The sequence below is a fragment of the Aspergillus aculeatinus genome (assembly GCF_003184765.1).
Source record: "Aspergillus aculeatinus CBS 121060 unplaced genomic scaffold BO66scaffold_51, whole genome shotgun sequence".
In the NCBI taxonomy this organism is placed as follows: Eukaryota; Fungi; Ascomycota; class Eurotiomycetes; order Eurotiales; family Aspergillaceae; genus Aspergillus; species Aspergillus aculeatinus.
Window position 1 is genome coordinate 24,726 of NW_020291520.1, and position 26,693 is coordinate 51,418.

The 26,693-nt window shown below is 52.5% G+C and overlaps 13 protein-coding genes across 13 annotated transcripts; 7 read left to right on the plus strand and 6 right to left on the minus strand.

Annotated features, from left to right (window-relative positions):
- Window positions 1-97: 97 nt before the first annotated feature.
- BO66DRAFT_414379 (chitin synthase) lies at window positions 98-3,148 on the minus strand (the record flags this gene model as incomplete). Its single annotated transcript, XM_025649464.1, has 8 exons — window positions 98-235; window positions 335-995; window positions 1,069-1,252; window positions 1,307-1,489; window positions 1,556-2,225; window positions 2,292-2,653; window positions 2,735-2,949; window positions 3,033-3,148. The coding sequence occupies 8 exons, from the start codon at window positions 3,146-3,148 to the stop codon at window positions 98-100; spliced, it is 2,529 nt and encodes an 842-aa protein (XP_025500139.1).
- An 856-nt stretch (window positions 3,149-4,004) lies between these two features.
- Window positions 4,005-5,387, plus strand: BO66DRAFT_331685 (uncharacterized protein; the record flags this gene model as incomplete). The annotated part of the gene is made up of 4 exons (XM_025644100.1): window positions 4,005-4,181; window positions 4,234-4,341; window positions 4,401-4,598; window positions 4,656-5,387. 4 exons carry the CDS (start codon window positions 4,005-4,007, stop codon window positions 5,385-5,387), a joined length of 1,215 nt encoding a protein of 404 aa, XP_025500140.1.
- A 679-nt stretch (window positions 5,388-6,066) lies between these two features.
- Window positions 6,067-7,491, plus strand: BO66DRAFT_460050 (uncharacterized protein; the record flags this gene model as incomplete). Its single annotated transcript, XM_025652277.1, has 2 exons — window positions 6,067-6,756; window positions 6,821-7,491. Exons 1-2 carry the CDS (start codon window positions 6,198-6,200, stop codon window positions 7,489-7,491), a joined length of 1,230 nt encoding a protein of 409 aa, XP_025500141.1. The 5' UTR covers window positions 6,067-6,197.
- Window positions 7,492-8,043: 552 nt separating this feature from the next.
- BO66DRAFT_460054 (uncharacterized protein) lies at window positions 8,044-8,614 on the plus strand. The gene has a single exon (XM_025652278.1). It carries the CDS (start codon window positions 8,085-8,087, stop codon window positions 8,310-8,312), a length of 228 nt encoding a protein of 75 aa, XP_025500142.1. The 5' UTR covers window positions 8,044-8,084; the 3' UTR covers window positions 8,313-8,614.
- Window positions 8,615-9,412: 798 nt separating this feature from the next.
- On the plus strand, window positions 9,413-9,745 carry BO66DRAFT_442121 (uncharacterized protein; the record flags this gene model as incomplete). The annotated part of the gene is made up of 1 exon (XM_025651393.1): window positions 9,413-9,745. One exon carries the CDS (start codon window positions 9,413-9,415, stop codon window positions 9,743-9,745), a length of 333 nt encoding a protein of 110 aa, XP_025500143.1.
- A 1,335-nt stretch (window positions 9,746-11,080) lies between these two features.
- On the minus strand, window positions 11,081-12,807 carry BO66DRAFT_394674 (uncharacterized protein). Its single transcript, XM_025648046.1, has one exon. The coding sequence runs from the start codon at window positions 12,661-12,663 to the stop codon at window positions 11,158-11,160; it is 1,506 nt and encodes a 501-aa protein (XP_025500144.1). The 5' UTR covers window positions 12,664-12,807; the 3' UTR covers window positions 11,081-11,157.
- Window positions 12,808-13,033: 226 nt separating this feature from the next.
- On the minus strand, window positions 13,034-15,080 carry BO66DRAFT_474271 (uncharacterized protein). Its single transcript, XM_025653127.1, has 2 exons — window positions 14,776-15,080; window positions 13,034-14,501 (listed from the first exon to the last, which is right to left on the minus strand). Exons 1-2 carry the CDS (start codon window positions 14,829-14,831, stop codon window positions 13,298-13,300), a joined length of 1,260 nt encoding a protein of 419 aa, XP_025500145.1. The 5' UTR covers window positions 14,832-15,080; the 3' UTR covers window positions 13,034-13,297.
- Window positions 15,081-15,296: 216 nt separating this feature from the next.
- BO66DRAFT_394676 (uncharacterized protein) lies at window positions 15,297-15,784 on the minus strand. Its single transcript, XM_025648047.1, has 2 exons — window positions 15,667-15,784; window positions 15,297-15,616 (listed from the first exon to the last, which is right to left on the minus strand). Exons 1-2 carry the CDS (start codon window positions 15,705-15,707, stop codon window positions 15,448-15,450), a joined length of 210 nt encoding a protein of 69 aa, XP_025500146.1. The 5' UTR covers window positions 15,708-15,784; the 3' UTR covers window positions 15,297-15,447.
- Window positions 15,785-16,284: 500 nt separating this feature from the next.
- On the plus strand, window positions 16,285-17,923 carry BO66DRAFT_474273 (FAD-binding oxidoreductase; the record flags this gene model as incomplete). Its single annotated transcript, XM_025653128.1, has 3 exons — window positions 16,285-16,314; window positions 16,368-17,287; window positions 17,344-17,923. 3 exons carry the CDS (start codon window positions 16,285-16,287, stop codon window positions 17,822-17,824), a joined length of 1,431 nt encoding a protein of 476 aa, XP_025500147.1. The 3' UTR covers window positions 17,825-17,923.
- Window positions 17,924-18,562: 639 nt separating this feature from the next.
- BO66DRAFT_394680 (enoyl-CoA hydratase/isomerase family protein) lies at window positions 18,563-19,670 on the plus strand. The gene is made up of 2 exons (XM_025648048.1): window positions 18,563-18,975; window positions 19,063-19,670. The coding sequence occupies exons 1-2, from the start codon at window positions 18,581-18,583 to the stop codon at window positions 19,502-19,504; spliced, it is 837 nt and encodes a 278-aa protein (XP_025500148.1). The 5' UTR covers window positions 18,563-18,580; the 3' UTR covers window positions 19,505-19,670.
- Window positions 19,671-20,301: 631 nt separating this feature from the next.
- BO66DRAFT_183747 (uncharacterized protein) lies at window positions 20,302-20,932 on the plus strand. The gene has a single exon (XM_025642394.1). It carries the CDS (start codon window positions 20,482-20,484, stop codon window positions 20,869-20,871), a length of 390 nt encoding a protein of 129 aa, XP_025500149.1. The 5' UTR covers window positions 20,302-20,481; the 3' UTR covers window positions 20,872-20,932.
- Window positions 20,933-24,131: 3,199 nt separating this feature from the next.
- BO66DRAFT_442127 (uncharacterized protein) lies at window positions 24,132-24,479 on the minus strand (the record flags this gene model as incomplete). Its single annotated transcript, XM_025651394.1, has 3 exons — window positions 24,132-24,145; window positions 24,235-24,286; window positions 24,351-24,479. 3 exons carry the CDS (start codon window positions 24,477-24,479, stop codon window positions 24,132-24,134), a joined length of 195 nt encoding a protein of 64 aa, XP_025500150.1.
- Window positions 24,480-25,341: 862 nt separating this feature from the next.
- On the minus strand, window positions 25,342-26,564 carry BO66DRAFT_357030 (class II fructose-bisphosphate aldolase). Its single transcript, XM_025644893.1, has 3 exons — window positions 26,446-26,564; window positions 25,879-26,391; window positions 25,342-25,813 (listed from the first exon to the last, which is right to left on the minus strand). The coding sequence occupies exons 1-3, from the start codon at window positions 26,547-26,549 to the stop codon at window positions 25,540-25,542; spliced, it is 891 nt and encodes a 296-aa protein (XP_025500151.1). The 5' UTR covers window positions 26,550-26,564; the 3' UTR covers window positions 25,342-25,539.
- Between the last annotated feature and the right edge of the window lie 129 nt (window positions 26,565-26,693).

Consider the following 26,693-nt stretch of genomic DNA (forward strand, 5'->3'; position numbering starts at 1 on the left):
AGAAAGGCCTTCTCAAGCCATAGTACCAACAATCACTGCGCGGCGCCACACAGGACAAAGTTCCACGTGCCCGACTAGTTTCGATCGATTGGAAGACTCAGTGCCGTGCAAAACAACACAACAGCCCGGTTTTACCCAGGAACCACAACGCGCCAAGGAAGCGGAAAACCGATAGGGCTGAGGTGGTCAGGAGGATGATCTTGAAGTACCAGGCTGTGCGAATGGTTGATGTGCTCTGTTTAGATGGTCAGCACTATATCTGGGTGACGAGGATAAATCCCGCACGCGAGAAAAGCCGAAGACAGGAAATAAACAAAGGAAGGGAAGAACATACGGTCAGACACAAGTTCGTGACCGAGGCATTATTAATCAGCAGCACCAACAACGCATTAGACAGCGACCACAGTAGCACCAAATTGGTGCGAAAGGTCTTGTAGGAGTCGCTCAGCTCCGTCTTCCCATGCTCGACCGGCGGCTGGTAGGGCGTGAGCGCGCGCTTGACAGTCAATTCAAATTCGGTGTCGATATCCGCCTGCGGCTTGTCGGCCTCGACGACAAAGTTCGTGGCCGAGGATGGATCATCGGCGGTGGCGGAGGAGTGGTGCGTCTGCGCTGATGGGAGAGCGGACGACTGATCGGAGCCCTTGGTGCCCCATGACACGTCGTGCCAGTTGCAGAATGCATACACCATGAGCACGTTGATCGACGAGGGCATGCCGAGAAAGTAGGCCCACGACGAGGTGATCATGTGCCACGGATCCGCATACAGAATACTGGCCAGCACGTAGATGCCGTACGTCGAAACCAGCGCGATCAGCACCAGCCCGCTGGTCGATGTGAAGAACGAGGACAGGAAGCCCCCCGCGCCGTGGTCGACGTCGATGTCCAGGCTGCCTCCGGCGAAGGCCTGAGCCACGAGATAGAAGGAGAGAACTAGGATGTATACTTGCACGATGGCAAAGTATACCAGGGCTAAGAGGTATGCCATTTTCGATCTAGCCGAGAAACAGATCACTCTGGGTCAGTTGACATTGACGCGAAGAAATGCGGTTCAGCTCGCTTACTCACCCTTTCGGTCGATTGCCAAGGGCTAGCACGTATTGCTGGATCAAGAACATCACGTACGTCGCCTTGATCACATTGTTGACGATCGGGGTTACCTCGTTTCCAAACGGCCAACCGCGGTTCTTGTTGGTCGAACTGGGGACCCCAACAATGTCCATGATGACCGAGGTCGTTAGCCAGTACGATGCTTGAAATAGTCAGCGTTGGCTTCCCAGTCTCTCGAGTTTCTGGCGAGACTGACCGAGAGAGAACCAGGTCATGACGAGCTGGCAGAGATTATACAGGAGCTGGACATGCAACCAAGCCAACCGCAGGGCGTTGTGGCTACTCTTGTAGATGCGAGTGAAATGCATGATCGAGTATAGGCCGGCCGCGAAGGATCCATTGAGCCACCGTCGTCGCTGGCTCAGAAACTCGGCCGGTGCTGTTTTTATGATGCATTAGTTCTGATCTTGCAGCATCGATCACCGTCGGGGAAATGACAATCTACCTTCGGGTACGTCTGTCTCGCCTTTGGAAGCCTTCACATAGGTGAGGTGCCAGTTGAACCCAGCCTTGGCCACGAGTTCAAAGCAAAGGATGCGGTCCTCGGCAAGGAACATATTCTTTTTGAAGATATTCATCCCCTCAATCCCTTTGGGGCCTAGCTTGGCAGATAATGTATGGTCACCGTGAAAGTATTGCTCTAAGGGTCGGCCCATGATTGCCCGGTAGCGATACGCCGAGAACGCCCCCGGGAGAACACTTACATACCCGAAGACGCTCTCCAGCGGTTTGTCCAGAATATTCGAGATCTTATATTCGAAGTTCTGGGCGGCTACCAGCGGGTTTAACAGCTTTTCCCATTGTTGGCCCAGGAGGGCATGAATTTCGCCGCAGGCACCGCCTAAATTGCGATCATTGTAGAATGCTTCCCACAACGCAAGCAAGGACTTATGGCCCGGCTTGGTGCCCGCATCGATGAGAATACACACCTCCGGGTTCAAGATCCGGCCGAACGCATTGAACAACCAGCGATGCGAGTTAATCTTCTTGCTATTCTGCTGTTTCAGACAGAAGATCATCTGGACCGGGGGGAGGTTATGGGCCTGGTCGTCGTCGATGCGCGGCCGGACGAGCTCTTGCGCTGGGGTGACGGACAGCTGCGTGGTATACTCAAACTGCAAGAGCGTCAGCTTGTCGCACGTACAGATCATGCAGGGTGAGAACTCGGGGGCAGAACAAACAATATGGGCGACGGTCTCCCTACCATCAACATCTCGTTTCATGATCCCGTCTTGGTAAATGCCAATGGTGGCCAAGACGTCCAAAGTATCCTTATCACAGGCGCCGACTCCATCGAATACAAGGCAGACCACGATCTTCTGCCACGCGGGGCCTCCTTTGTTCCAGAACTGGCTCTTCTTCAGGTTGACAATATCACGGATGTTCTGCATCACTCCGTGGAGTGTTCGCGCGGTGAGGACCTTGTCCTCATTGTAGTATGTGATGGCGATCAATAGCTCTGTGTGCCGGTTATACATCGCTGGGCGGAGATTGTAGCCGTTGCGGAGGGTGAATTCGTCGGGGTCGCATGTCGCTGCCGTATCTAGTTTGATACGTCAATATTGCTCCATATCGATAGCCTTGTTCCCTCTGCTGGTATGAATAGTGTCCCTACAGGGCTTACATCGTAAGTGAGTGAACTCCTCGGGTGAGATACTGGCATCATTGGAATACTGCGGCTCGACTGCATTTTGAATCGCACTTGGAACGGGGTAGTCGACGCTCAGCACCGTCCCTTTGACCAGGTTGATCTTGCGCGTTGGATATCGGCGCAGTCGACTCGCCCCGATTGTTTGGCGCTGCTGCCATCCGGACGAGGAAGAGGTCTCCTGTACATTGCTCGGCGATGGCGAGACAGGCGGAGCCGGGGTGTTCTCTCGGCTCGGTTCGTCTGTGTCATTCACAAAGGGGTTTCCACTGACGTCGTCTGTGTATTGCTCGACCATACTATAACCGCCGGGATGTATCGTGGACGAAGTGCTGGCCGCCAAGTTGTAGGATGGGGGGTAGTCGGATTCCGCGGAAGTGGCCAGCTCATGGTCTCCGTGGACTTGAGAATCGCGCTCGTCCGCGGAGTAGGTACTGGATGGGCCAGCTCTTCCTGATCCCGGATAGAGGGTGAGTGGATAGCTGTGCTCCGGGGAGTGGTCCATGATCTCTTCAGCAACTTGCAATCCCAGGAACGGGGGTATGAACAAATAGCGGATTGAGTGAGAAATTCGATGGAGAGCAATGAGACTGAGAAACAGGTTAATCGAGACTATACTCGATCCCGAAGACTCAGCTGTGCCCGGAACCCAGGTATGTACCTTCTGATCAGCATCCTCCTTTCCTGGACCCTCTCACAAAGTATGGAATCATGATTGAAGGTTAGCGATTGGTTTGATGATCCACCGGGTCCGAGGCAGTAAGTACTACCAGTATTCATTGGTGAAGCGGGCCCCCTCCCTTATGCCGAACCAATTAAGTCCTGTCTCGAACTAGGTTTGCCGGGCACCCGCTCTTGGGCCGGGGCGATAAAAGCATAAGTGTGTTTATGGATGTCCATATCCAAGCTCGGCGCTTAACTCTCGTTGACTCTGCTCAACTTATCTGAAACTCACCCCGAAGAGTATGCCTCGGGTTTCTCGCCACCGGTGCAAAACCGCGTAAAATTAGGCATGCCAAGACCAATTGCTCTCGCCCACTCTTATGCTCCGGGCGCACATATCGAGCGTGGTAAAGATCAGACTCGATAAAACCCCGATAGCTCGTGTTGGTGGCTTTGTTCCGTGTTCACTAAGTCGAACTTGCTCTCAGCCTGCCGCCATCTTATTTCCTGATCAAGAGCAACTGCTGTGGTGGATTCATTCTTCATGGCCTATCTTCTGCGTCACATTCTACCGGCCCCCCCAATGACGCTCAATCTTGAACTGGAGAAGAGCAAGCCATTCTATACGAACCATGATCATATTACGGGCCACGTGATTCTAGAGCCCCAGGCTTCCATCAATCTCTCCCAGATCACAGTCACTTTGTCAGGACACTCGATCTGTAGAATAGAGGCCTCCGGCCGTAGCGAGTCGCTTCAGGTGAGTTGCAGCAATATGTTGCAATCCTAAGCAGCATACTAACCCATCCCAGCTTTTCAAAGAGACACGGCAAGTGTTCCATCGATATGGGGAGTTCAGTGCCGGCTCTAAGTCATTGACCTTGGGATCCAAGCGCTACGCCTTTCCCTTCCACGTCTCGGTATTATTCCGCTCAGCCCTTCTCTTTGGAAGATGTGCACCAGCTGACTGGCTTCCTAGTTCCCTCATGATCCCGAATACCACAGAGGGCACCCAAGCAATTCTTGGGAGAGCAAGTCCCAGACAGAGCCACCTGCCACCAGCAGAATGGGACAACTTCCACCCTCGACTGGGAATCCATCCAGCAGCACGGAGGTAGTCTATACGCTCAACGCAAGCGTTGTAGTGGGCAATGTGTTCAAACAATCTATTCAGCAGGTTCGCCACAACAGACCACAACCAAGCAAGAGCATGACCCGGTAACAGTCTCAACAGTCTCGCCGAGTCTTCTACAGTCCGACAATCAGTCCCCAGCCACCTCCATCAGCCATGGCCTTACGCCGTGCAGTGGTCTTTCCCTGCACTGGCGCATCAATCCCCGACACCGCCTACCTGGTTACCATCGAACTGAGTCAAGGAGCAACTCTGAGCCTAGGCCAAAGCCTTCCGATCAGCATACAAGTCACCCGGGCCGGTCCCGCAGACCACAATCTTGTTCTCAACGATTACCAAGCAATGCTGATCGAAGAAACTGTCACACGAGTGAGGGATCTGACCCAAATGCAGCGCATTTCTCGGATTCTGCGAACGGTGAGTAATCTACATCAGACAATATTCCTCGCCGACACACCGGCTGGGAGCACAGTGTGTGTGTCAGACAGTTTATGGGGTGGTCAATCTCTGTCGGCGACCATCGTTCCGAGCTTCGAGACGTCTCGGATTCACCGCAGGTATAAGCTGGAGATACGATTGGGGTTTAATAGTGGTCCGGAAAAGGTAGGCCCGCCCCAATCCTCCTCGGGGTTGTGTGTCTATGCTGGGGGGTCTACAGGTGGCCATGCTCATCTAACGCTTGCTCAGGTACACACACGCATCCTGGAAATCGAGTTTTCTGTTTCGGTCGTGGCGATAGCCTCCGCGTCGCTTCCTCCCACCAGTCCGCCGGTCAGAGCAAGGCGGGAGGAGTCCTTACCCGAGGGTGTACATTGGAAGAATATGAAGCAATGAGAGCGATTGTTACAGCCAGGTAGTGGGATCTTTTCAGTGATCAAGCATGGTCGGCTATCTCTCAACCCTTTCTACCATACTCTGCCCTTCTCCTCGGAAGCAAGAGGTGCAACATCTGCATTTGTAGAGACCCCCTAACTCACTTGTAGGCCACCAGCATCAAAATCGCATCCATGAGATTTATATGTCGAGCCCTTAGTGGCAGGGTCTCAGAGCATATGTTAGAGCCCTCTGCACCGAGAAGGAGGCAGCCCCTGGAAAAGCTATTAACTTCCGAGCGAACTTCCTCCAGGACCCAAGCCAATAGAACAAGCAGATAAATTGAAATGTAATCCTACGAGCTGGTCCATGTGGAGCCAGCTCTCCCGGCGCTTTCGTTCAACCGGGACCCGCGGGTTCCAGCTCCAATTTAGACAGCGTCAAACCCATAAGCGAAGGTTCCGGACCCTCCAGTTCATGAATAGGGGCAAACAAAAATTGCTGGGACAAATGAGAGGCTCAGCCGTCTATTTTTGGTCGGTATAAGGCTCCGCCAAGCCCGCACGCGGTGGCGCTGCCTATTGCGGGGCGGAACATCGGTCGGCGGAACCCTAACTGCAGGGTCAATATTAAAAGGCCGGCCGCGAGGGTCGGATGCATATATTGTTGTTCCGTACAGCTAGGTAGTTTGCTCAATGCACACGTACATTCTTTTCTGTCTAGCTAATTCATAAACTAGAGGTCGTGTTTTCGCTCCTTCGGAATCTATCCCATGCCTCTGCACGGTCACTCGCTTGTCCAACTCCGAACATTCTTTCGATTGACCACATTATGCGGACCAGCTTGAAGGTCTTCCTCCTCACGCTGGCCGCGGTACCAGGATGGGCAACCACCGCCAGCCCGCCGTCCTGCAGCGTCACCCAGCTCTGCCCGAAGGAATACCCTTGCTGCATCGGCGGCACCTGCGGCACAGGCACCTACTGCCTAGGCGGCTGCGAGCCGCTCCTCTCGTACTCGCTGGACGCCTGCACGCCCAAACCCGTCGGTCACAACCAGACCTACACCTGGCCGGACCTCAACCGCACTATCGCCAACGGCAAGTACCTCGGCAACGCGTCCGCCGCAGACTGGGAGTTCAGCGGCACGCCCAAACTCTCCGACGGCCACGTCATCCTGACCATGCCCAAGAACACAGGCGGCAGTCTGCTCTCCAGCACACAGTACACCTGGTACGGGAAGGTGGCGGCAGACATCAAGACCAGCCGGGGGGCAGGGGTCGTGACTGCGTTCATCCTGATGTCGGACGTAAAAGACGAGATCGATTTCGAGTGGGTGGGCTCCAATTTGAGGGAGGTGCAGACGAACTTCTATTTCCAGGGCGTGACCAACTGTATTTCCCCTTCCCTTTTCTTCCCTTCCACTTACAACAGAGTACCGATACTGACCCTGAAAAGACACAAACGGCGCCAAAGCCCCCCTCCAAGCCGGAAACAGCTACGAAACATGGCACCACTACGAAATCGACTGGACGCCGTTCGCCATCCACTGGTCCGTCGACGGCACGGTGATCCGCACCCTGCTCAAATCGTCAACCTGGAACGCAACCGCAAACCGCTATCAGTACCCGCAGACGCCCTCCCGACTCCAACTCTCCCTGTGGCCCGGTGGCCGCGCCGGCGCAGCCCAGGGAACCATCGACTGGGCCGGCGGGAATATCGACTGGGATTCGACCGACATCCGGGAGCAAGGGTACTACGCCGCGGAGTTTGCGAATATCACGGTGCAGAGCTATGCGCCGCCGGAGGATTCCGGGTCCGGCAGCCGGTCGTATGTGTATGTTGATCGGGCGGGGCTGGAGGGTTCGGTGAGGATCACGGATAATGGGACTGTTTTGGCGGACTTGGGGAGGACGGGGTTGGATACCGGGATTGATGAGGGTTCAGCGTCCGCGGGGCACGGGGGTAAGGGAGGTAGTGCTTCAGGGACGGCGGCCGCGGTGCAGGGGACTGGGACTGGGACGGGGTTCGCGCAGAAGGTGGCTAGCAATTTGGCTGCGCCGGGGACGGAGGGCTCGTGGAGGGGGCTGGGGCTTGTTGTGCTTCTTGGTGTGCTTGTGCTTGGGTGAGGTCCATGGAGATGTGAATGTTTCTGTGGTTCTTTTATATACACCAGGAGGACTGGGTTGTCAACGGGGGTGTGGACGATACTACGGCTTTGAGTGCATGTATATAAGATGATGGGCGAAGATGTATTGGCCTTCCCTTTTCTTGTCTCTAAAAATGGATACTACCGAACAAGATTCCTAAGATTGAGATCAGAACGGAGGCCCAAGTGGTAGAAAACTGCCTTCGACGGTCAGGCAGCAGCCGGCTTTTTCTGGTGGTCGACGAGACGTCAGACAGCCATACTGGTGGAAAGAATGGTCTCGGGGCTGATAGTCGAGTCCAGCTTACGTTCAGGCAAGTCAGATCTCTAGAGAACACACCTGAGTAGAAGAATGTCTAGAGTGTGGGAGGTATGTAATGTACTAAATTTACTAAGCTACTAAGCTATTAGTATGTATCAATTGCAGGAAGAGGAGCAGACTAATCAATTCTGAGGCAACTCACTATACTAAGCGCTAGTGCTAACTGCGAAGCACGTACAGTACATACACTAGTGCTGAGCACGACGAGGGCCGGGAGTGACGTGGAACGGAATTTGCTGCCTCTACTTTTAATGATCTCTGCCAAACGTGTACGATCGCCTAAGACGTCAAGAAAGATCAATATTCTCGGACTCTGCATATTGTCTTCAGTATCGGCGAAAAGACGTACGATTGCATGGAGATTTGTCTTCTTTTGGATTGCGACTTTCTGCAGGATCTTAGATATGTTGACGTCACAGTCACTAACGGCCGAGGCTCTTGACGAGCCCTTGGTCTGCCTGCTGAAGAGCTTCGGTTGACTTAAACTTCCCCTGGCCCACTGCGGCCCAAGGAGCGATGGCCATCTGCTGGTCGCGACGCATCTGACTAATATCGCCCTCTAAGTCAAGAAAACCAGCATTCCACTTGCCCTGGTAGACTGAGAACGGGCACATACCGTTTGCCCGAGCGTATTCGTTTGCTTTGACAACAATCCAGGCAGGGGTGTCGAAGACGCCAGGTAGAGGACTTTTCCAGCAGTAATCAAAGAATTGAGGCCTTGCATGACCTCCTCAACAGACATCGTAAAGTCCCACCAGTGGACGTATGCATAATCGAGCCAGGATCTAACGGTGGGTCCAGTTGAACGAACCAACTCAAAGGCCATCGTAACTGGTTAGGGCGAACTTGCGATTGGCATTGCTCCGCGACCGACAGAGCACGCGCGGTTGCATTGGCAACAGAATATCTGGCGAGCATGATGGAAAGACACTTGCGGATGTCCGAGACGAGTGAGCTTGTGGGGGATCAACTTCGTTGGCGGGTTCCGGTCGAGGTCGATGGAAGCGCGGAAAGTGTCGAGTTCTGCGTTGAATTATCGGAAGAGAGGTGGCAAATAGACCCCATCTCTGTCACCCCCATGTTATCCCGCTGGATAACAACCACGTGGCATTGGTCGGGTTATGGTGTTGTAGCGTTGCGATATTGCAAGATGCTTGTTCTTGTCCGATCTTCTGCACCTAATATGAAAAGATATATAGCGGCTACTGCACTCTGCACAAACAAATTCTGCCAGCAGAATAGCTAGCAGGACAATCAAGCCTACGTACAAACCTCAATAACCTTCAGAGAAAACGAGAAACAACAGGTGCTCTCTACTTAAGATCCCTGACAACAGTACTTTCGACCCCTAGATATCCTAATCGTGAGGGAAACTGTTTTTGCAGAGTGGCCGCTAACTTGTATCCTTCCGTAGCACCTACGATAAGATACTACTGGTCGCTGCGGCGCCCCACCACCTGCGGTGCAGGGTCACCTCCACCTCACGAATAAATTTTTAACGCAATGAAGAATCAGCCAATTCCATCCATTCTCCCACCAAAACGATGGCCGATGATTATAAATTGAAGAGGCACGTTATATGGCCGTTGCCCTATCAGTCCATCAAAAAATTGAAGCCGGAGAAAGGGTCAAAATCGCCGAAATCGCAAGGAACCAGGAGTTGAACTATCAACGCCTCCGAAACAGTGTCATGGGAGAAGCCTCACGTTCAACCCGGAAACGCGTCGGTTTACGTCTCAGTGACGCGCGGTATGAGGTCCTTTTTGAGTATATCGACTTCGGTGCCGACTGCGGGCCGCCGCCGGAGCATCTGTACAAAATGGAGAGGTTTGAGCGGTGGTTTGTCGGGTACCAGAAGGAGTGTTTGGGGTACGGGCGCGAGGAGTGGAGGGATGTGGCGCCTTTGTATTAGTGGCATTTTATCACGATGGGAGACCGAAAGAAAAAACGAAGGAGTACAAAGTAGAAGCACAGAGAATGAGAGGCTTGAATTTATATGGTCTTACAGAATGGAGAAGATCTCAATGGGGAAAGGATGTATTGCATTTCCTAGCTTAACGAAAAAAAAAAAGGGAAAGGGCACCTTTCAGACCTCCTCGACGCCCACCAAGTCAGACCGACCGAAGTCAAGACGTCACGACAAGGTAAAGATCATCACCACTCCCTGGACCAAAGCGCCCGTCCAGATGGCGGGAATCAGTCTGACGAACAGAAGATTCCCAGCCACCGGCGCAGACACGGTCGAGTCGGGAGTAAAACGGCTTCACTTTAGGGCATCGAGGACATAGAAGTCATCAGCAAGGGTGAGGATTCTGTGGCTCTTTAGAAGAGCTCAGAGGTGGGACGTCTACTCTAAAGTGATTCTTTGAACTGTATGCGAGAAAGCGGTTAGTGTGACTGTTCATCATGGAGGTGGTCTGGTGGTTCGGGTTGGAATCCACCAAGGTAGGGGGGGGGATCACTCACGTAGAGTCGCTTGGATTTCATAAGAGGATCGGGGGACGGGCGGGTTATATACCTGCTCGAATTTTTCGCGGTCGCGCTAGTGGTTAAGCGAGCCAGAAGCAGGCGGCAATATGCGTTACAGTACCGGACTGTAATCAATTCGCCCCTTTGCGGAGACTGCGGGTCAGTATCGTCACATACTGTAAATGAGTAAAGACCCCTGCCCGTGAATTTGAAGGAGGGGATGACTAAGGCACCCTCCGTGGCCACGAATTTCACAATTCTCCGCGCTCCACTGGTGGAAGCAATAAGTAGATCTGGCTGTAATCTACTGTGTTGTATACATACAGAATATGTAGAAGAAACATTGCTTACGGTGCAGACTGTATCTATGTTACAGGTCTTTTATAAGACACTATTCGGATGTGGCTGCATATCAACTTTGGGGAATCGTGGAATTGGTGGCCACGGACGGTAGGAGTTTGGAGCTGGGTGGTGGGATCTTTCGCACATCCATGATGCAATTAAAGACCCCGTGGACCGCACCTCGGGCCCAGTGGATACACATCTTGAAGGATGGAATTGCGACTGACAAGTAGACAGAATCTCAATCCAAGTAACTATAGGAAAAGTCACTCATACCAGTCGCCGCTGGAACTGGATCAAATCTCAACGTCTGTCACACCCACCCTGTTACTCAGCCCTTCGGAACATCTACAATTTTCAATTCCGAAACAGATAAGAAGAATTAAGGACTATTTCAAGAAAACCAACCGAGTAAGACACCAATGGAACATCATGTCATATACTCATTATGTACGGGTATGAAGAAACTCCTATCTTCTTAGGGCCCAGACACGACCTAGCGAAACGACCAGCCTATCCACTCCCACAGCTTTCACTCGCCGGCAACGCATACGAATCCAGTATATGCGGGTTCGCACGGAACTGCGGGCTAGAGACGATCTCCTTGACTGGCGACACGTCGCGCTCCCGGATAGATGACCCTCCCCGATCCGCGTCTTCGGATGATGCCTCGAAATTCCGGGCCATAAATCCCATCAAGCTCTGCAGCCCAGCCACCTGATCCTCCTCGGGCGCGTCATGCAAGGCGCGCAGCCCCTCCGCAAACACGGACGGCATGTAGTACAGCACCACCGCGGGCCGACCGTTGTCGGCGTCATCGTCGCAGCCGTCGACGTTGAGTCCGCGCACGAGAGCGTCGCGGGTTGCATGGGACAGACCATGAAACGCCTGCTGAAACCGCTCCGCGGTCCGCCGATCCGCGACGCGGCCCATGGCAAAGAGGCGAAGCAGCGCCCGGTCGGAGGGGGAGGTCTCGACCGACAGATCCCGGAAGCCCTGATCCGCCAGAATTCGGCCGCGGTTGTGCAGAACCTCATCGTATGCATCCCGCAGGGAAGTGCGGCCCGCGATCACCCGCTCGAGAATGGGGAAGGCCTGCAGGAAGGACTGACATACCGGCTCCGTCATGCTGGTGGCACCGCCCGCGTCCAGGTGCGCAGCAGCACCGGCCACGTCAAACATGATCTCCATGTATTTGAGAAGAAAGGCTGAGGGGTGGCCTTGGAACCGAAGAATCCGCTGCAGGCTTCCGGGGACGTTTTCCCCTTGCATCAGCTGGGGGATATTCAGCGTGGCTCCGACGTGAATTCCCAGGATCACATCCTCGCGGCGGGCTGGGGACAGGAGCTGCAGTGGTCCGTCGAGTAGACCCAGGCCTACGGCGTCGGCGAGAAGCTCGTCGTGGTTGCCCGTGTTCGTGTTGGTGTCCCTGGTGGCCTTGGGTAATGGTGATGGTGAGGATGATGGCATTGATGCGCGGCGGGCGGCAATATCGCCGGCCAGCTGAGGATCTTTGCCAATGTCACCCACCAATAGCGCCACGATCAAAGCCATCAACTGCTCAGCATCGGTGAGAATGGGGTCTGCACGGAAACGAAACCGCCGAAAAGTTCCGACCGAGAGACGGACTGCGGGGGACTGGTGGGCCGTGAATACATCATACTGATCGGCCATCAACCACTTGACTGAGAGAATGTTGGTGATAGTCCGGTTAATTTCACAGAAATCCTCGCCGAACAGAAGGCGGGATGGTGTTAGTAGCGCCAGGTCACGCCCTTTCTTCACCATTATGGTGCCAGCCGGGACTGTCCCATCCTCCCCTTCTCCCTGGCGCCGCGGAACGCGCTTCAACCGCTCCACTTCAGGGGCAAATTCCTGGTGCAGTAGCCGCACTAGAGCCTCATCACCCAGAGAACTTAACTCGCCGTGCTGTACGATACCTGTCAAAGACGACGATTGCAGGCTTGTCATCGTGCGTAACCCCCAGCCCTTGAGATGCATCAACTTGGGGAAAATCATCTAGACGCATCGCGTAACAGAAAAAAATATGAAAAACGAAGAAAGAACATACACAAAGACGAATGAAGACTTAATAAAGAGGATTAGCTGGTAGGTACGGAGAGTAGCCCAAGGCCAGCCTCATGGCGGGGAATGCGCGCCGTGAGAGATCAGCCTTGTCAAATTAGTTAACTAACTTAAGGTGCAGTGCTATGACGAATTGCAATCAACTTGGGACTAGCCTGCTGACTCAGACAAATGCCCAACTAATAGTCAATTAAATACCTGGATTAGTTAGTTAGTTAGGCCACCCACTAATCAGTCAGCGGGCGGGCTATCTGGACCTATCGCTCATCGGTAGCACCGAATCTCTTAAGTAATACACGCGCAAACCTCGTATTCTATACTAGAATTGCACCTTAGCCCATTTCGTTGAAATTTCACGTAGTCTAATGCATCATATCTGCCCTTCTGCCAGAGAGGTGCACACACCCGGCCGAGGGCGTTAGCCTCCGTCAACCATATACAACCTGCCTGCGCCCCCCACCCACCCCCTCAAAAAAATTAAACAGAAATGGGTATAAATATAAAGGCACAGTGGTAGGAAGTGAATGAGCCCTGTCCCTAAAACAACATCGACCGCACCGGCCGCCATCTACTCTACAATGGGAATAGCCCTGGCGCGCACTTCCTTCGACTGCTGCCCCTGGGCGACGACCGCCTTCATCAGCCGGTCCTTACAACCGACCGCGTCCCACTCGATATTTTTGACGTTTTGGAGGGCCTCGGCCAACCATTGATCCCACGCCTCCGTCAGGGGAGCCACATCCCCGCGCCGTACCCACCTCGTGTCCCCAGCATGGTGAATCGCAAGCCACAGGGCCTGCGTGAAGTTCTTGACGGGAAAATGATCCAGCGGGACCTCGCACACGTCGTAGCGTGTCAGGTCCCAGATGTCGCGCGGCTCAACGAGCAGAGCCAGCAGCCAGTACAGGACGTTGAGGATGACGTAGGCGCTGCCGACGGCGATCTGCATCTTCCAGCCGCAGTTGCTGAAGAGGATGACGGCGGCCATGAGCAGCAGGGTGCTGGAGGCCAGGAGCATGCGGTGGCGGAAGCCGGAGAAGCGGTACTGGCAGTCGTCCATGCCCGTGTACAGCTCGCGGCAGACATCCTCGTCGGCGCAGTGGACAATTACAAACGCCCCCGCCCGCGTCACGAGGGCCACATCCGCGGGCGGCACTTCGTTGCGGGCCGTGCGCAGCGACACCCGCGGCGACCATTGCGCCGACAGCGTCGCCGCACTCGTCGAGCAGCACATGGCTGTCAGAGCCACTAGGGCCACTCCGTCCCCGAGGACCCCACCCGCTATCAACAGCCCCGCGGAAATCACGACGGACAAGAAGGTCACCACATTCAGCCATGAAAGCGATCGGATCTTGATGGGACGGAGAGGGGGGGTTTCCTGGCCTTCGAGCCGAACATGACCGTGATCCTTATCGTTATGAGTGACTCGAGGGTCCCGGTGTCCGATGCAATACACTTTGACCGTAAACGGTGGCAGACTGGTGACATCGTCGTGCAATAAATTGGTGAAGTAGTTGAGCTCCGTCACAAAGTTTCCGGACTGAATCCCAATCACTTTGACGTCCTTGACTGCCGGTAGTCGGTGCGCGCGGTCGGTGCGCAGGAGAGTTTCGGGTGCGGGAAGCAGCCGCGGAATCGGGCTGAACGGAGAGGCGGTGATTGCTGGGAGATGCTTGTCCGTCGCTGACCCGCCAATCACTGCCAGTAATCCGACAATATCGAAGGACCAGCCGTCGGAGTCGGAGTCGAGGTTCGTGGGAAACCAGCCCATTCTGGGGGAATAAATGTGGTGCTTTGATTGAAAACGGAGATCGGGAGGGAGGTCGGGGATTCAGACGGTAGAACTGGATGGAAGGAAAGGTGGGGGGAGGAGGAGAAGCCAGCACTATATAAGGGCAAGTTTCGATCCCACCTCGCAGGGGTCTACAAACCTCCCCTCCAACTGTACAGTACAGTGCTAACCAAGTCAAGAAAAAGATACCATGCAGCGTGGACGACTAGTAGCCGCCGTCCATCGGCTAGCAGGGATCATAGATCACAGCGCACCTCCCAGTATTGAGGCGGCCAGTCGACTGGCCCTTCCCCCTCCTCATTGTGCACATCCAATTTCAGTCCTAGCGCGCTCTTCCCAGAAGCTTTGGTTGTATTGGAGAGATGGGAGTTGACAAGGCCATGGTTCGTGACAATTGACTGAATTGCTTTTTTGCTTTTTTGCTTTTTTGGTCTTTTGGTCTTTTGCCTTTGGTCTCTTTCTTTTTCTGCTTGTTTTCGAGGTGACGAGATTGCCCAGCAAGGGAGATATGGGGGCGTCCAGGTCTCGGAGCTCGGATCTAGACAAGCATTAGTGTGGCATACTTTGGTCGAGGGTGCTAAATTCTGGCCAGGGACGAATTGATAGGTGCTTTCTAAAGCGGGTGCTATTTAGGCTAACGCGCATAGGTTAACAGCAGCATTCATACACAATTTTGATTAGACTGCACTCAGCCTGGATCTATACTTGGACATCCTTGAAACTGGTGAGATTGAATGACGGATCGGGTGGTGACAGAAGACCATAAATCACGTGATAGACGGTTAACTACCAAAGCTATGAATAGTTATGCGGAGACACAAGATAGAGAAATTATTTTCAACAACAGACTAAACTATGAAAATATGTGACCCCTTGAGTTACCTGTAAGATGGGCTCTGGCGAACACTATTGCTTTCGAGGATATCTCAAGGCTGTTTCTTCGGGGCCGTCCGGCCCTTGGGCTCCTTGTGGTCGCCGTAGGGAAAGGGCAAAGCATCCTTCTCGACGGGCGCGCTCGTGTAGTACCGGTGCAGCATCAGGCCGCCGGCGATAACAGCGCAGACGGTGTAGATGGTGCGGTTGTTGCGGCCGCCACTTTCGACTCTTTCATCAGCAGAATAGGCAGAGCTTGGTGCGGGACGTACCGAAGAACCGGGGGTGTTCCGCCTGCTGCGAATGCTGCCATTTCTTCTGTAGTCTCCTCTTGCTTATTTTGGGGTGGGTCAGTGGGAAGTTCGTTGCGTAGATGGGGATAGGTTTGACATGGTGTACTCGGTGTCGGAAGAAGGGGAAGGGTGGAGCTGCGTATATATGTCTGGGGCGGGGATCACGCGGTTGACAGTTGCCACTCTCCACTACGTACCACTTACCAGGACACTCGAGGGGAGTCTTTGTGTGAGGTACGAGTCTGACATCATTAGACCTTGGGGATGGGTCTGGACCAGAAATCGGGTGGTGATGTAGCCATGGGTTGGATCCGGGGCGGGTGTGGCATGTGTCCTTGTGTCACTTGGGCCTTGTCAAAACATACAAAAGTACCTTAATGAGTTAAGATGAGTTTGTGAGCAAATTTTACGGCTTCATTTCACCCGGATAAGCGAAATCGATAGATCTCATTCAAGCATGTCGATCACTTGGCCCGACTCGGTCAGATTGACGCTTCCTTTGAAGCCACATTCCAGCCACACCCCCTCTTTAAAATCCACGTCAGCCTGTTTGCTTACTTCTGCTTCCATAATTCTCCCACGACCAAGAAAATAATCATGGGTATTAGCAGTTGGACCGGTGCATGCGTGAGTTGCCCTGAATGATTGTTATCTCTTGTTGCTAACGGGATGAGGATCAGTGCCTGGGTCTTCATCGACTCCTCGGCGCAAACCAGACGTTCTCCGCAGGCACCGCAGCCTACAACGCCTCCCTTGCTTCCTATTTTGCCCAGCAGGAATCGCAACTGTACCCCAGTTGCATCGTGGCCCCGACCACTGTCGATGATGTCTCCACTGCGGTCCAATACCTGACCGCCAATGCCACCTGCGACTTTGCAATCCGATCAGGCGGCCACAACGTAGTCGAGGGGGCGGCTAATATCGCCGACGGGGTGACCATCGATTTGCGCGGCTTCGACTCGATCGAAGTCAGTGATGAGCGGTCCACCGTGACTGTTGGAGTCGGTGCCACCTGGGGTGATGTCTACAAAGCGCTCGACCCGCTCAACCTCACGGTAGCCGGCGGTCGCGTCGGGCAGGTGGGCGTGGGCGGACTGACCACCGGAGGCGGCATCTCCTACTTCTCACCCCGCTACGGCTGGACCTGCGACACAGTCGTCGACTTTGAAATTGTGCTGGCAAATGGATCTGTCGTTCATGCCAATGAACAGGAGAACCCCGAGCTTCGCGTCGCCCTCTGTGGAGGATCGAACAATTTCGGAGTTGTAACGCACATCCAGCTGACAGCCATCGAGCAGGGCCAGATATGGGGCGGGTTGGCCTACTACTCCTTCGACACGGTTGACGAGCAGCTGCAGGCGACGGCTGATTTCAGCGACGCTGACACCTACGACGACTTCGCGTCGTTGATCGTCAGCTTTGGCTTCTCAGGCACACAAGGCGCCGCGCTTGTCAACAGTTTGGTGTACACGAAGCCGGAGGCGAATCCGCCTGCGTTTCAGCCCTTCACTGCGATACCTTCGGCGATCAACACGTTGCGCTTGACTAATATGTCCGATATCTCCACGGAGCAGGGCTCATTCCAGCCGAATGGCGAACGGTGGGTTCTCTTTGCCTTTTCTTGGGGTCGGGACTAATTGAAATGTGCGTCAATAGTCAGCTATGGCTCGTCACGACCTTCTACACCAGTGTCCCCATGCTCAACGCGACCTACCGCCACTGGAACGAAAGTCTGACCGCCGTTCAGGATGTGGTTAATGTAGGATGGTCGTTGTCGCTGGAGCCGTTGCCGCCCGCCATCTATGCCCGACACAGCAGTGCTAACTCGTTGGGGCTATCCGAGACATCCGGCTCCCTGATGATCGCACTGCTGAGTGCCAGCTGGGTAGACGAGGCGGATGATGCGCGAGTGGAGAAAGCCGCTCGTGACCTCATCAAAGAAATTGAGGATGCCGCTCGTGAGCAGAAGGCTTACCATCCTTTTAAGTATCTGAACTATGCAGCCCAGTGGCAGAATCCGATCTTCAGCTATGGCGATGACAGTGTCGAGCGACTGTGGCGAGTTACTTGGTCAGTGGATCCCGGCTTGGTCTTCCAGGACCAGGTCCCGGGTGGGTTTAAGCTTCCTGTTCGATGAAGTCATTCCTGTGACACGCGGCCTAGACTTGATAGTTAAGATATGGTATCGAGACGCTAGACGGGTACATAGTAGGTCATATATATAATTATACAAGAGCATAAGTTGAGAACCAATGTACTTCTGTTCGCTGCTTGTCGGCGGCGGTGGTACCAGAGAGTTTCAAGTGCTGTACAAGATGTACTTGCAATTACCGGAGAACCTTTTGCACCCCACTCTCTAGGGTAGTTCATGGCGGTCATCTGGCTAGGACTGCTTACATACTGATAGTGTCAGCAGATTCACAGTGAGGCGTTCTTCATGAGGTTTTGTATAGGGGAGAGATCAAATAGCGGTGCGTGGGCGCGCAGTGTGACCTTTGTGAACTAAAGAAAGAGGAACGCAAATTCATTTCGCCCAACTGGAGATATAGAAGAAGGTTGCAATGAATGCTTGTATACTTACCACAACCAGGACAGAAGGGAACCGGTTCAAGTTTCTGTGTACAACGGAAGTGAACGCCGAGAATGACAGTGTCAAGATTTCTCGAGGTCGGAACCGGTATTTGCTCCGAATTCCTTGGACAGGGCAATTAAACTTTCGCGATGTTGGCAACAAGCGGAAGAAATCATACGACGGTAAGACTTTTCGAGGCGATGGCTACACATCACTCAAACAAGCTTGGCTCGGGTGACAGTATATAGTGAGTGTCATCAAACACGGAGCTGCCCTACCGTCAGTGGCCCTCAGCATCTCGAAATCGAAAGAAGTATAACCATGGACAACGCTCCCAAATTCAATACACCACCACCCACGACATCCATTTTCCTTCTCAGTTTCCCCGTACCCAAAGTCCTGCTGGTCACTATCAATCGCGAGCAGCAAAGGAACTCCGTTCCCGCCGTGGGACACTCGGGGGGCTTGCAGATTTGGCACTGGTTCGATGACGAGCCGTCGCTCCGCGTGGGGATAGTGACAGGAAAAGGCACTAAGGCTTTCTGTGCGGGCGCTGATTTGCTGGAGCACCGAGACCCGCCTAGTCACTTCAACTTCGCAGCCCCCGTCCCCGAAGATGGGTTCATGGGACTCAGTTTGCGTCGGGGAAAGAAGCCCGTGATCGCGGCGGTGAACGGGATGGCGCTTGGCGGGGGGTTTGAAGCGTGCCTGAATTGGTGGGTAGACGCGCCCCTCAATCCAATGAGTTGGAGAAGCAGGAACGCAATGATCACGGCTAATCAACTTCCATTATGAATGTGTAGTGATCTCGTCATCTCCTCCCCAGAGGCCGAATATGCTCTGTCGGAAGTCCGCATTGGAGCGTTCGCGGCCGGCGGGGGTTTGGCTCAGATTGTTCGGGCGTGTGGCCTGCAGATCGGGAGTGAATTAGCATTGACTGGACGACGAATGTCCGCCCAGGAGGCAAAGAGTCTGCGGTTAGTCAACATTATTGCCAAATCGCCTGAGACGGTGGTGGATGAAGCGATCACGCTGGCGACACAAATTGTCAACGTCTCGCCGGACTCGGTTGTTGTCAGTCGATTTGGGTTGAACGAAGCTATGGAGGTTGATACTATCGAACGACTCACGCGCCGCACGACGAAGCAATACGGAAGAGTTCTCATGCGGGGCGAAAACTATCGAATTGGCGTGGAGGCTTTTGCGAATAAGAAGAAACCAAAATGGGTGGACTCGAAGCTGTGATCAGTGTGTTTGAAGGGTTTGTGTTTGGTTCTTGCATATTTTGAGCTAAATGATGACAAAGGCAGGAATGAACTTGACGGAGTGTAGAGCGAGTAAATGTAGCGAGGAATCCGTGATCACCTGACCAGAGAATATGGCCCGTTCGCAATGAATGTTTTGAGGGCACTGGGATCGCGACTTCCTCCTTGCTAGTCTGCCGTTCCAAGGGAACAAATTACTTCTGCTGAGCCTATTCTTTAGTGGTTTTGCTACCCAACATCTATTCTTCACGCCTCTTCTGTCCCCTGTCGCGTGATTTCTTCATCAAGATTCCAGCTCTAATGTAGCAGTATTAACGACGAACAAGCGAAACCGCCCCGCAGCCGATTACTCCCTCCCCAAAGCCAGTCTGAGATTCTTGTCGCGCGCCGACATCGTTGGCCGTCAGCAACAAACTCATGAGTCTGCATTTGAGCAACGGTGTTTCAAAGGTTACTGAATACAAAAGAGCAGGCGGTGTCTGACAACCCTCTCACTTATCTTCAAGATGGCTAATTCGACTCTTAGACTGGAAAATGGATGTCCACAAGCGGATACGCTTCCTTCGAAGACTTCGACGAAATACATTCCAAGTCCATATCGTAATGCGGCTGGTCCAGAGCAAGGCGTCCCGCCGTACCCGAACAAACTACGAGATCCTCGAATAGTCCGCAGTGCCAGTAGAATCTCGCACTTGGCAGACCTGCAAGGCCCAGTGCTGGCTGGCTGGATAGAAAGAACAACTCCTCGGCCCAGAAGTGGTACTTGAGGCTGTCTTCTTTTGCGTTGCGGAATTCCTCTCTCCACTAGACAAAACACCGAGACGAATGAGTACAACCTCGACTTGTGTCTTTTCACTTCACTTATGAATGAGATGTTCATACCTGCCATGAACCGATGCAGTTCAATAATGCAAGCCGAACCCGGACTCAGAGGTTAAGTAGCAAACAGTCTTCAACATGCCTCCGGGTCATCTGAGCTCATCACAGTCGCGATGGCCCCCAAGGAATGCATTAAGTCGGACACAACATCCACCGCATCAAAAGCTTTGGAAAACCGGGGTTGAGAGCTGCAGGTGGGAGGGATACATGGTTCTACTGACAATGGCGTCCAAGGAGCTGCATAACAGTGTCCAGAAGAGAAATCGTCTACGCGAATGTCAATTGTGTGGGGTCCTGTTCGCTTTAGCAGGAAGTTTAGAAAACAGACTTTCTGTATCAGCAGCATCCCGGCATCAACTGATTCGAAGAGCCCATTGGCGCAGTTCTCTTGAGCGGGAATTCCGATCGGTCAATTGGCTTTACAACCGGGTGTCAATTTTTCTTTCAGGCTCGGTGGGCGGGCCGTAGGCTCTTCTTGGATCGATCGCTTAGTCGCTGGCCACCATGGCTCAACGATTGGAATCGGGGCTGGTTATTCTCTGTCTCCACTGGAGATTCTCCGACCCATATCTTAGCTGAGGTTTCTGTTTTCATTGCGTTCCGTTTCCATACGATTTGTAGGTCCTTCTATGCTGGACTTCATTGTCAAGGGTGAATTCGCTTCGCCGCGTGGAAGCGACCGTTGGCTCTTCCCCTGTTGCACCCTCTTTGCCTTGGTTATCCTTAGCTAGCTTCCCCACAAGTAATTCCAGTTCCGAGCTTGGGACAATTGCGGTCGCAATTGCAAGTTGACGAGGCTTTTACTTTCGCAATTGTCGCCCTACTACCGTTCTTTCTGTTGGTGTCGTACCCACGTCTTGTGTCAGAGCGCACACCAGGGAACTCCTCGAAGCCTTACTGCTGTCTATCTCGCAAGCGACACTCTTCTGACTGCCTACCGGTTCATCTGCCCGACATGTAGTATTCCAACTCCCCAGTCCGCCATTCCCACAATTCCCAGGTCAAGAATTGTTGTACCTTGGAATAGGCAAGGCGAGCTCTCCCAGGAGAGAGCAATATGCGTCGTAGGCCACCGATTCAAGATAGACGGGCGATTAAAAGTTGATTGGAGAATAAAAACACTCATCAGGCAATTTCAACTCAGGTCATCAATCAAGGCAGATAGATTTAATACGCCCCTAGTCGACTAATGCGGTTGTATGACCATTTAGCAAGACCTTGAACCCATTCGAACCGGGGCGTGGGAGCTTGCCCTTTTACAGAAGCCCAAATCCCCCCACCGTATCGAAAAGCCCCACAACCCACCCCACACTTATCAGAACAGAATCGGATCAAGATCCATGCAACGATCTACGCTTTTTACGATGGAAACCGACAAAAAGGGGCCAGAAACGAGTGCCGGAAAGCCACAAGAGAGGGCTGAAGTGGCTGGTCTCGAAAAAGACCAGAAAAAAAATAAGTCTCCGAAGCCGGGAGTCGAACCCGGCCCTGCGCTCCATGAAAGTGAGGCCCAAGCAGGTACGTGATCCTACTTGAGGGTTCTAGCGTCTCGCCGTGCTACCGCAACACTACAACGGAGACTTATTGAAGAGACAGCAGCTACAGGGGGGCATAACCCAGCAGCCGTAACCGTTTTCTCGCTGCAGAGGGCCCCCGCGCCATGCGATCTGTCTCAGATGCAGATAGAACATGCTGAAGGGTGTGCGCCAGCGATGGGCTTTTTCAAAGCGAAAAAATCCAATGGATGGGGATGATTTGCCTCGTTTTTCGTGATGGATAGACTGGACGAGTGCTGCGAGGGTGTACAGGACCTCTAAGGCGAGAAATGGGTTGGGGGGGGGGGGGCGGGAGTGACTACATCACTCGCTGTTTGCGGTGCGCTGGGTCTTTGGAACCCCTTGATGGCGGTGTGGTTAGTTGTTTGGCTTATCTGGGAAAAGGCCGGGGTTCGAGCCCTTTGAAGGGCATTATTTTCTTCTTTTCCGGCAGTGTAGCGCAGCGAAAGGATGGATGGTCATGATGAGGAAAGAGCGGGAGTCATGGGGAAGGGGGAAGGGGAGGGATTGCCTCATCTTTATATGCTGTTGCGGCGGGTGGGTCCGACCCGGGGTTGCGTAGCCGAGGTGGAGGCCCGTCCCGCACATCGGCATTGCTTTCTTAGATAGTTATGCCGGTCACCAGTGGGTGAAGTTCTTGCCGGAGTGCACCAATTGTGCCGATGCGGTTATGCACACCGAGCAGTAACATGCTACTGTGCTAATTTATTTACCGGATTCTAGCTTGAAGAGTTTGGTGGCTTCCAACTGCCGCTCTGGAATTTTGAAGACTGACAAAGGCCTTCTGCTCAGACTAGATATGATCCCTACGAATACGTACTGTGCAATATGCATTCGAGGGGCCCATGTAGAAGTGTAACCACATCACGCCCAGGCTGTTGGTGAGTTGATATCTTCTAGCACAGCATAGGAATTATACTGCATACTGAGTAAAGAGTCACAGCCCCCAAAGATTCCATTTTTCAGCGTGTAAGTCCTGTAAAAGCCTGGTCGCAATCATCCAGGTTGAGGATCCATCTGCCCCATTTTCCAGACTACTATTGGTCACCACCGTATAAATCACCCTATCTCCACCTTCACAGAGTAAAAGGATAAGAGCTTCATTTGATTGAAAACCACACAAAACACAAACACCACGCTACATATTCGTCCTTGTCAACAGCTTACACCCGAAAAGGTCTCTGCAGATTTCGACTGAATATAACCTGCAGATCTTCGTCTTGATGCACGGTTATCTGAGTTCGTATCAGCGACAGTATCCATGTCTAGCTGGGCCGTCCTGGACCGCAGGACCGCCGCAGTGTGTCTGCCAGGTAATCCCATTCTCAGTACTGTCAGGTTCAATTTTCGACCGGATGTCAATTTTACTGATCCCAGCCACGTCACCTTTGCTTTGTGGGAGAAATCTTTAGCCTTTGTCTCGAGCATCCCGGGCCTTCAGCGTCTTCATTGGGCTTTGTTACACGATGATCTCCTAGGGGTAATCACCCTCCTCCAGTGACAACATGGCGGTGCATGGAGAGAGTTCCGATCCTCTTTCGGGCTTTGCCTCATCCTCCTCGTTTTACAGGAGAAGCCTCTTCTCAATCGCTGCCTCCAGCCTATCCTGCCGCCGACTTTAATTGACTCCTGTTCAGCTATTTGATATAGAGATTAGTGGCATAGGATATTCAGGGAAATGGTTATAGATGCATATATTTTAAGGCGGTATCAGAGGTATTTCTATATAACAAAACTCTCTATGTAGCAAAGCTGAATGGGGTGCTCTTTTGTTTTGTTATATAATGAGGTGACTGAGGTCACGGTACTAACACTTCACCCATCCTGGTCCTCTGCTGTCCTTAGTGCACCCAGTTACTGATTCGATCAAGGCTACAGTACTGAGACGGTTACTAGTACCGACGCCAAGATCGATGTTAGCGCCGACTGAAAGATTGATTATGAGCGAGCGTAAAAAGACGCCGACTGTCGAGCCGAAAACTTCATTTACTTCAGATGGATAGAATATACATCTCGGATGATAGACATCTTAGAACCTCAAGGGATACATCAAATCATTCACATCTTATTGTCTTCAGCCCGTTACCATGGAACTAAGTATGGATAACAACAGTCATGCAATCATAGAAATTATAAGTTGAAGGGGGAATCAACAGCAGCATTCAAAGCAGGTCAGCGCCGCACATCTGTTGAAAATCATTAACAAGCTCTTCATGGCATCAAGTCAAAACAGAGGCTGAGACTTACACTCCGCAGCAAGTCCCACAGCACCCACATTCATCATCGCCCTCCCCACCTCGGAGTTGCATCTGCATAGCTTGGGGCTTCTAGGCATACCAAAATGGTTAGAATGGAATACAATCGGGACTTCAAAGATAGCAAGTGTCATACAGGTTGCTCTGTGACAATATTCGAAGAGTCCATATCTTCAGACTGGGAGGGTTGGTGCATGGTCAGTGTCGACGCATCCCAGACCGGCTCCTGGGTGACATTTGTGCTCTTGCGGAACCAAGTGAACATATTTGCAGAACGTGCTTTGCCAGGAATATAGACGGGAGAGTTCAGTTTCGTATGATCATAAACCTATAAACGCATGACATCAATCCTTAAATATCTCAAGTCTCACAAAACAGCTGCATGAAAATATCGAAACGCAATCCGCGGGTTCCGAGGCAACTCGGCCGCTGACAGGCACTTTCCTACAAAACTTGGGTGGTGGCGCGCTAACGGAGCATTCCGTTAGTCAATACCCAACCAGCTGTAAACTCTGTATTAATTCAATAGTAGATACTAATTGATTTAAAACTTAAATGTCCCAAGTACTTCCAATTGAATATACGTTATACTTAGTATCTAATATAAAGGCTCTTCATAGAGTATATCAATTCGTAGAATATCAACTAAAACTGATTATAAACAGAGAGAAATCACTCCAAACTTTTCACATTTGTTGGACAAGTCGCAAGTCCTTGTCCACGGAAATGGTACCTAGTCGTTCTTCAAATGCATTCAATGTAACTTGGGGAGAAGCTGCTGCCTAGAGGACTTTCCGATTTGGGCTTTCGTGGGCTGACGAGTGGAAACACAGCGTTTAATCGAGCTGCCCAAAATTTCTACATGTCATATTCATGTTCGCCTGATAGGCAAAGCCGCTCCTCTAGCTGCGCCTCCACTTCGAGAACCTTGGCACTGGATTGGAACTGTGGCCACATGAGAAATAGAAATAAGTGACTGCTATGCTAGGCTACCTACGGAAGTTCACGCAGCCAACGCTTTAGAGAGTATTCCCGCCATAACAGCTCTGGCCTTCGTCAAAATGATTTCATTTCCGGGCACAGCCTGAGTCTTAAGGTCGTGGCAAGATATGTTTGCGCTGTTATCTCGCATTGAAAGAGTTTAGTATGTTGTCCTTTTATAGAGGATGTTGGAATAAGGAAGCGGTACATTGCCAAAGCAAGGCTTGCCGTAAATAGGCAAGGTAACATCCGAGCCTCGACAACTACGACCTCCTCAATCGGTCCCACCACCAAAGCGCTTCCAATGTAAATATGCTCTGACAGTTACAAACATCCCTGCACACCTATGGTGCTTGACCTGATGATCCAAGGACATCCATCAAGGCCTCGACCGATTTCTGGTAGATTGCGACTGACTGCTCTTTCAGAGCAGTGAGCTCCAGGCGACCGGCATTCTCTGCAACAAACTTTGTGTACTCATCACGAGCGTTCCGGTTAATATTCACCTTTCTGGCACCTGCTTCAATGGCTTCCCGAAATAGCCAATCCGGGACCGGGTGGGTGCCATGGATGACGAGTGGAACGGAGGGACCAAGGGCGTCGGCAATGCCTTTGAGTCTATGGACATTATTAGTGAGCATTGCACTCTCGTGAGCTGCATGAGCTGCATGGGTGTGTCTTACCGGTCAAGTTGCCAGTATTTCTCAGAGCCGCCTTCTGGGTAAGGGCCGTGAATATTGCCGAATGACGGTGCAATATAATGGACCCCCGTTTGACGGGCAAAGTCTGCTGCATCTTGTGGATCGGTTAAGATCTCTTCAAGCTCACCGGCGTCTGGAATACCGTCTTCCCCACCGTTAATGCGACCCAATTCTGCCTCCACCGTAATGCCTCGTGCCTTGGCGAGCTCGGTAATTCTCTTACAGTACTGCGTGTTTTCCTCAGGTTCTAGTCTGGATGCGTCCACCATGATTGAATCAATCGGCAGGGTCAAAGCCTGCTCAACATCGCTAGGATCCATGCAGTGGTCGAGGTGGACACCGATAGGAACCGAGGCACCGTGGGCGGCTTCGACTATGTACTTGACAAAATGCGGGCCTTGGAAATGCATTGTCCAAGGGAAGATCTCAATCAATGCCGGGGAGCGTTTGGCCTCAGCCGCACGGATGACGGCCATAACGCCGTCATTGTTATAGCTATTCTCAAACGTCAGCCGGGTGTGCTTTGCTAGGAACTCGATTACAATGCACCAATTGAAAGCACCGACAGCGTATCCCCCCTGCGTCGCGTTATTGAGAATCTTCCAAGTGAGATTGCTCTCAGGGAAGGCGGCGTTGACCTTGTGTGAAGACATGCTTGTGCTTGTTCCTGCAAGTCCTAATTCATTGTGTTAATTCTCTTGATTTGGGGGACAGGCCATACAAATAAGCCACCCGAGATACTGTAGATTGCCAGTTCTCTGGAATGTTGAATGTGGTGGCGAATTGCGGATTAGGGT